Here is an 8,351-nt window from a genome sequence, read left to right on the forward strand (position 1 = left end):
TCCAGCAATTTTCATGATACATATAAGTGTAGAATAAATTTAACCTCATAGCATTGTAACTCAAATTAAATAATAATAAAAAGGGAATTAAAACGCATTCAATTTAATTACCGTTTAATTACTCAATAGCAGGAGACCAGAGCAACAGAGTCTCAACTTTGAGGAACGATGAAATAAAATTACGAACAAGTGTCACCTACATCCCTTCTTTTTACAAAAAGATTAAGGAATATAGTATCATAAAGTTAATATTTCAGATCATCATCCTGCAAATACAGGAAAAAGCACCAATATTAGGTGTGAAAGATCCATATTACATAGATGGTTGTTTACGTGACAGCTTAAAAATAAATCAATCGAGAAGACGGTCATAACGGCCCTAAGGCGCTCACATGAAGCTAAGCGCACCCATTGCTTAAGACTTGAGCAGTTGATCTAGTTTTTGACCACACTTGACACAGTTTCAAATATGACCTTTATTGACAAGATAAAAAGTCTGAACAAGTTAAAGATACACTGAGTCAACAATGTAGCGCTAGTTTGATAACATGGTGTATTTTTCATTGTACATGGTCACCAAGTTTTCAGACGCATCAGACCCAGATTCAAACTTGACTTAGATATTGTCAAGATAACAATCTGACCGATTTCAGCAAGCTTGTCATAATGTTAATTCTAGAATGATACAAACATTTGCTTGGTGAGCTAGTTTAACGCACATGACCAAGATAACAACTCGTTCTAGGTATTGCTGAAATATGTATTATTCCCAAGTTCAATCATGGTTGAATAATAAATGTGGTCTCTATAGTGGTTTCAAGGTTTTTTTCTAAGATTTGATCTGGTGACCTAGTTTTGGGACACACGAAACCAAGAATTGAACTCAGCTGTAAAAATGTAAAGATGAACCTTTATCCAAGTTACACCAATATCTACTGATTAATGTTTTTCTAAAGTGATAATAAGTTTTTTCTTATACATGACCTGTGATCGAACGCGCATAACATAGATTTATACTTTGAAATATTGTGTTGATATAAACATTGTAACTTTTTTATCAGATCGATTAAAACACAATTCCAGAGTGATAACAACATTCTTATATGATTTTTCCTGTTTACCAAGTTTTGAAATCACGTTACATAGATTCAAACTTAGCCTATATATTGTCAAGAAACACTGTCAATGTTTCATCGAGAGATATATATAAACGTGGACTCTAGAATGGAAACAAGGTTTTAATAAGATTATACCTGTTGACCTTGGTTTGCGACATCGTAACGCAGATTCAAACCTAGGTAAGAATACGTCAAGATAAACATTCTGAACAAGTTATATTTAGATTGAGTCATAAATATGTCCTCTATAGTTGTTACACGATTTTCTAACATTTGACCTGATGCCCAAGGTTTGAGACGCAGATGATCCAGTTTCAAACTCGGTGTACAATTTGTCTAGATAAACATTCCGACCATGTTTTATAAAGATCGGATGACATATATAGCATCTAGAGAGGTAACGAGCTGATGGTTGACGACGCAAACCGGACACCGCTCCGCGACGGATGCCGGACATAATGTAATCACAATAGCTCACCATAAGCGCTTTATACTCAGGTGAGCTGAAATTTCCAAACCAACACAATACAGTAATTCAATCAGAGATAAGAAAATGCAATTTAAGTAATATAGACGAAGTTAAAGACATAGCATCGACCAAACTGGATATGTTTCTAGCTTTAATATAGCGGTATAAGACAATATTTCACAGTATACACAACGTGTAAAGCTAGTGCACATTTTTAAAAAGAAATATTCTATAATCCGCATATAAAGCTTACGGTACATATTAGAATCTTATGTGTTAAACAAAACACTTTATGTATATACATTTAAATGACTTTCACCAAATTTTGAAAATCTTTATCTTGCAGATGCGTGCAATTTTTTAAACATCGGGTTTTTTGTGAACATCGTAACTAAAATACCGCCAACAAATCGAATAATTCACAGAGTGTAAACACATAATTGGAATTATTGAAATAAAGTCGTTCACGCGTAACAAACGCCCACGTTTTCCGTCAATTTATCGTCAGAATAACTTTACAAAAAAGTGCATGATTAGAATAGTCATCAAAGTTGGGATTCGCAATTATGTTTGATATTTACAATTACTGACATGCAAACACACGGACATGAAAAGACGAAATAATGAAAAAATATAATACCTAATTAAAAGTATGTGGTCTTTTATTTCAAGTCTAGGACCAAATGTCTATACTTTACTTCAAAGCTTAAAAACAAATGACAAACAACACATAATAACACATTGTAGTTTTAACATACATGTGTATACGTAGGAATGTAACATGCGTATTGTGTGATCATTTCTACGCCCTTGATGTACGAAAAATATGGGCTACATTTTATAGGATGGTGCACTTGATTTTACGTTTAAAGTGTATTCAATATTTTCATTGCTTGTATATTGTATCAGAATTACTTTTTTTATGTAGCTATCACTTTTTATTGGTAAACAACAACAAGGACTGGTATGAACTAAATCGCGACTTGCATAGTCACACTTGTTTATTAGCAACGCATCACAGCAGCAAAAGCTGGTTGTTAATCTTATAAACAATCATAAATTTTACGTTATTTAACGTTTATTACATATACTGAATATTGTGAAAATATAATCTGAAAATAAACCTGTTTTGTTTTGATGGTGTACAATAACTTCAATTTGCTTATGAGGATTAACATTTACAGGTTTTTTTTCAAAAAGGGTTAGGCCATGTACATGTATAAGGGTTTGGAGAGTAAACTTATACCAGGTTTACATCCAGAATTATTTTTAATGACAGTTCCAGGGCGGTGACAGAATGTAAGGATTTAGGTGAGTTTTTGCGTGTTTGTGTTCTGTGTCGACTGTTTTAAATGACTCAAATGATTTCGTGATATAAAAAGATTTGTCTTCTATTTGTGGAGCTGATTTTGTATTCATTTTGTTCATCGATATCGAAGTTATTTTGTTTGAATATATTCATGTTTCTAATTTGCTTTACTTGGCTTTGAAAAACATGACAGTCTGATTTACTGTTTATGTCCCAAACAACTGTTCCCTTGAATTATTTGTTATGGCAATACTGTTGACAACACAGACGTCAGTTTCGACGTCCTTTTCTTGAATGCCAATGAATCGAACAGGCTGCAGGTAAAGGTCGCTGTGTTGTAGTGGGTACTGATGCAGTTGCTTGAGTTGGAACACCTTGATGCGCAGACGAGTTTTGACCCGACCTTCTTGGATACGTCGATTGCAGTACCAGTGTGAACATATCCTTGAAAGACCGAGAAATGAAAGCCTGAAGAATAAGAGCATGTAAAGCATTTATGAATATTAATACTAGGCTGCATTTCTACATGTACGAAAACGATTTGATTGTCTTACCATTTACTGTCTTCTAAGCACTGATTAGTTCACACATGTATTATCAAATAAAACTTGACATAAACGATTTAGGCTTTTTACGTACTGACACCGTTACAACGCCGATCAGTTGCAAACACCTTCGGTTGTTTTTAATACAAAACTGAGACAAGTATTGTTTTGTAAATGTATTATATATCAATAGACTGTCTAACATACCGTTTCCTGCAGAATATGGAACACCTTCCACCTCCACCTCACACAGAGTAAGAACGTCGACAGGAGGGTTACGTGTGATTCGTACCCACTGTCCGTACACCGGTGTGACTAGATCAAACGTGTGTGAAATACCGACTTCTCCCGGTCTAAATCCTTCACGCGATTGAAAGCCGCGCTCTGAAAACCCGACGTAAAGCTCGATGTGTGTAAGTCTATTACCTGAAATACATGTATACGAAAGAAACTGTTAGCTTCCGTGTGATGAGAACTACCAGTTGTTATTCGGAACGCAGAGAGGACTCTTTTATTTCCGCTCAGTTACATGAAGTACACATAAGAATTACCTCAATACATTGATTTGTGTAATGCCAAAAACAGTAAAATGACAAAGATTCATCATATGCGAATATTAATGTAGAACATAACCGTTCAAAGTTATTTTTTTCCTAGAGCACAGATGAGTGCATAAGTCATTACATATCCATACGTCAATGATAAAAAGCAATAACTGATATAGTTACCATGCATGAATGAACAGATATCTGATCAGTGCAGTATTTGAGGAAAGTAACAGTTGTATAAAACAACATCTTAATAATTCGTTGAAACATAACATATTTATCATTGGCGGTTAAGGTATAAAGAATAATTCGTACCTATAACAGACTGCAATTATGGTATTAATATCTGCATAATGTGTTCCACTAACAACGTCTGTAAATAAAAACGAACGTGAACCTGTTTACTTTTGTGGTCATGCAACTACCAGTAATGTGCGTTTGTCGATAAATACAACGGTTTAAAATTTTTACAAATTGGCTGCATACATCAATTTTACCATTGAAATCCATTTACATCATTATTTTTTTTTAAATCCTATTTCATGTTACAATCAATTATCGGAAAGTACGGACCCTTGCCTGTCCCAGCTATTGTTGTATTATTGTTTGTTTGTTTTTTAAAATTTCAAATCATACTAAGTTAGTGTTATTTATCGGTCGGATTTTCTATATCTGAATACAATACAACCGCGGGACATAAATTGAACAACGCGGCTTCAAAGTTCAATCTAAGTCAGAGTAAGATTTAACTAAATTATGAATTAAAACAAAAACACAGCCGCTTTAAAAATGAAAATACTTAGTATAACTGAAAGTGTAGATTCGATTGACAATACAAATCCAACAATACGCATTTTCATTTTATCTTATTTTCCGTTTAAATTGTCCTGGCTCGTTTGTTGATTTTTTTATATAATAATCAGGTGATTTAATTTGGTATATGAATTTGAGGTCGGGTTATTTTTTTTTTACCCCAAATATTGCACTTTCGGTCTGCCCAATATTCAGTGTGCATGATCAACGGGGTTCACATGGGTTTACACAAGGCTGGACAGAATGAAAACACACCGTTAAGAACTTTATTTTTGCAAATATCTGAAGTTATTGAAATATGCTTTCAAACATATTTAGTGCATAAAATACATTTTTTCTTTTAGTTTGTGCCGATATCTTAAGATTTAAGAATTTATCATTGAATACGTCTGAAATCGGTGCCAAAATTTCATGTTGCGTGCAGCATAACCGTGTATATGAATTGCTGTAAACATCGAACTTTTGGCCAAGAACACAGGCTTATTAAATAAATTAAATCTGATGTTTTTCATATTGCCTGAAGCCGCATAACTGTCGTTTATGCACTAGTTGAAATTCTTAAGAAAAATTGTTGTCAAAAGTTATTTGAGCAAAAAGCACCACTTACCGGCGTGTTTACATCCATTAACATCCATTTGTGAACCCCATACAGTCACGTAATCCTGTACCCTGGGTAGGCTAGCAATCATTGTCTTAATATCAACGCGCCAAAATAAACAGCAGATATTCAAACTGTGGATATTTCCCATTCATTGACATGGATGCTTTGAAATGAGAAAATTCCCCATAAATGGACAGAATTTGATTCAGTGCATTTTATTATGCATGTGCTTTGCTGTTTATAGACACGCGCAATAATAGACAAGTCCTAAATTAGGAAATCGTATCATTCAAGGTACATACACGTGAAAAAAGTAACCTTTTATTCCAGACAAGTTTCCTACTGAATAAACAATAACACTAGCGGAAGGGTTCTTGCTAATTGTCCAACACTAGACGTGTCTGATTCAATGCATATATGCATGAAGCAGAGGATTGTATTGACATGCTCAACCAACAACGGTATTTTTTCTAAAACATAAACAAGATTCTCATATGATTTTTTGTATCGAAGACCATCATTGTTCATGCAACTAAAGAAAGGTCTTCAATTCTCTAAATACAGTAATATACTGACGTTTTCCACACAGCGAACGAATAAGCACAACAGCCTTTTTACAAAATTAAAGGAACACACTTACCACAACAATCATTCCTGTTGAAAATCTTGACACTTCGGATGAGGAATATCTGCTGGAGATTAACCCACCATGAGGTATTGAACGACTTCGTGGCTGCGCACGACCTTCCCGCGTTCAAATCCGGTGACGTATTCCCGTCAACGGCACGATCCGCGGCATCAGTTTGATAAGTATCCGTCTGGTAGGCAGGCTTACCAAGGGCAACGTTAACAGCAGCTGTTTAATAAACCAAAGTTGTGAACATAACTGTCGCCATATTTACTTCATAGACATTCAAATATCGCCTAAATCCTACCGGTGAATCAATTACGTTCCCGTCCTTGAAAATAAGACAATGCTGAATAAACAAGTAAGCAAACTTTTCTAACTTATTGATCGTAGTGCTATTTTTTAGGTCACACGTTTCACGTCGTCCGTCCGCGCCCGTTTGGGTACGTGCATCAATCGTCTATCAGTTATTTTAAAGTACTTATCTATCGAAATGTTGATCTTAATGCGCTACTACATAAAAGAAAGTATGGTGACCTTCTTGTAAGCAATTCACTGAGTTGTCTTAATATCTTTAGTGATCAGGTTTTCCTCCACAAGTAACGATCACATTTAGGCAAACAAAAATACCTTTATAACACATTGATGTGTCTGCTTTTTTCTGAATGTACACCCTATTTTTACTGTTATTACATCTCCGTGAATGGGTTTAAATATACACTTTAAAATTTAATCGTATCAAATATTAGGCCCATTAAGAAGGTACAGTCTATTTGAAATGTTCATTTCTCGGGACGATAAACGTAAGGTCAAATTTGCCTATCATGTCAAACACATATAATACCATATTGTTTAAAGTAAAACACAACTGTATATGTACATATAAGAGAAGTTTCGACGCAAAATGCGTTAACATAGTATCGTTAATTGGTTGTCTTTCTTACGGCTCAATCCAATTTATTATATTGTTCCCTAATTGCAATACTTTATCAGAACAAAATATTTTATATTATTTTCATTAATTGAGATTATAAATTTGTTTTAGATACAAGATACCTAAATCTTACCAGACGACTGCAAATGAACGAACACTTGAACAATAGAAAACATAACAAAATGCCAGCCTTCCATTTTAAGTCCTTTCCACAGCAGCACAAATATCTATTTGCAGATGGTTGGTATTGGCTTCAAAGTATTTGTGTCTGATGCAGCGTTGACGACGCTTTAGGATCCAACCAATCGTACACATCGACAATCTGTTGACTCCTCCTGAAGATACATCTGGGGTATATTCAACCGTGACACATCGATAATCTCCGGAATCCTCCGTAAGATAGATCTCGCTGGGATATTGTGAGCCATCTTGCCTTGATACAACCAACGCGTGATCAACTGTATTTTTTATTTGGTTATTGGCGTCGCACTGAAGTGCGGCGACTCGTATGCAATACGTTTTTTTCGCTCATGGGAGAAGAAGTTATTTTACGGATCAATGTTTATATTTTTGTTGTCAGAATATCTTGCATAGTGGTGATTTTGTGTGTAAATTAGTGTAAATAAGCACTGCATTTGTGCCTATTACATTTACTACAACATTTATTGCCAATAATGCGAAGCTAATTCTTTTAATTAATAACTGATCACAGGGACTGGGCAATATTAAAAGATCACAGGGAATGGGCAAATACGCGAACCGGTGAAACTTTCTGGTTTTGTATAAAAACAAAACATAATCAAAATATATTTATTCTGTGGTTTTTCTAACAAAAGCGCAGACTTTTGCTGTTCGAGTTTTGGTTAACGCGTATTTTCTTCAATTTTACAAGACGACAGCGAATACACGGTTTATTGCTTTATTGATAACCGTTACACTACAGTCACTTATTAATATCTTAGTTAGAAGGTGATTTTTCAAGCGGTTCCGTAGTGTAGTGGTTACACGCTCGCTTCACATGTGATAGGCCCAAGGTTCGAGTCCCAGTAGAATCAAATTATTTTATTTGTGTTCTATGTTAACTTTGTTTTGATGTAGACATTATAGTTTAAATAAATATGCTGTTTTATTGTTACCATTTTTTGTTTTTAATTATGCCCATGAAATAAATGTGTGAGAGGGTGGGGGGGGGGGTCGTAAACACATTACAACTTTTACAGTGTTTTCATATCAATGAGTACTCAACACCTATCGTAAATTAGCAACGTAAGAATAAGTTCAGATTCATCTCCCCTTGAAGTTGAGAAAAATATGAAATTACGCTTACAACATGAAGCAAATTGTTTAGAACCTACACAGTTCTGTTCCATTAATGAAAACTGCACA

General features: G+C 34.6%; 1 protein-coding gene across 1 annotated transcript; it reads right to left on the reverse strand.

Annotated features, from left to right (window-relative positions):
• Positions 1–2,375: 2,375 nt before the first annotated feature.
• LOC127855968 (fucolectin-4-like) lies at positions 2,376–7,162 on the reverse strand. The gene is made up of 4 exons (XM_052391907.1): positions 7,099–7,162; positions 6,044–6,259; positions 3,649–3,867; positions 2,376–3,364 (listed from the first exon to the last, which is right to left on the reverse strand). Exons 1-4 carry the CDS (start codon positions 7,160–7,162, stop codon positions 3,138–3,140), a joined length of 726 nt encoding a protein of 241 aa, XP_052247867.1. The 3' UTR covers positions 2,376–3,137.
• Positions 7,163–8,351: the final 1,189 nt, after the last annotated feature.

Source organism: Dreissena polymorpha, chromosome 13 (genome assembly GCF_020536995.1).
Source record: "Dreissena polymorpha isolate Duluth1 chromosome 13, UMN_Dpol_1.0, whole genome shotgun sequence".
Taxonomy (NCBI): Eukaryota; Metazoa; Mollusca; class Bivalvia; order Myida; family Dreissenidae; genus Dreissena; species Dreissena polymorpha.

Bases quoted from the DNA above. Each gene is read 5' to 3' on its own strand.
- LOC127855968 (XM_052391907.1), bottom strand. From the start codon at position 7,162: ATGGAAGGCTGGCATTTTGTTATGTTTTCTATTGTTCAAGTGTTCGTT. The intron at 6,260-7,098 runs GTAAGATTTAGG...TTTATTAAACAG, and splicing joins CGTTCATTTGCAGTCGTCTG to CTGCTGTTAACGTTGCCCTT. The intron at 3,868-6,043 runs GTAAGTGTGTTC...CATGTATTTCAG, and splicing joins CAACAGGAATGATTGTTGTG to GTAATAGACTTACACACATC.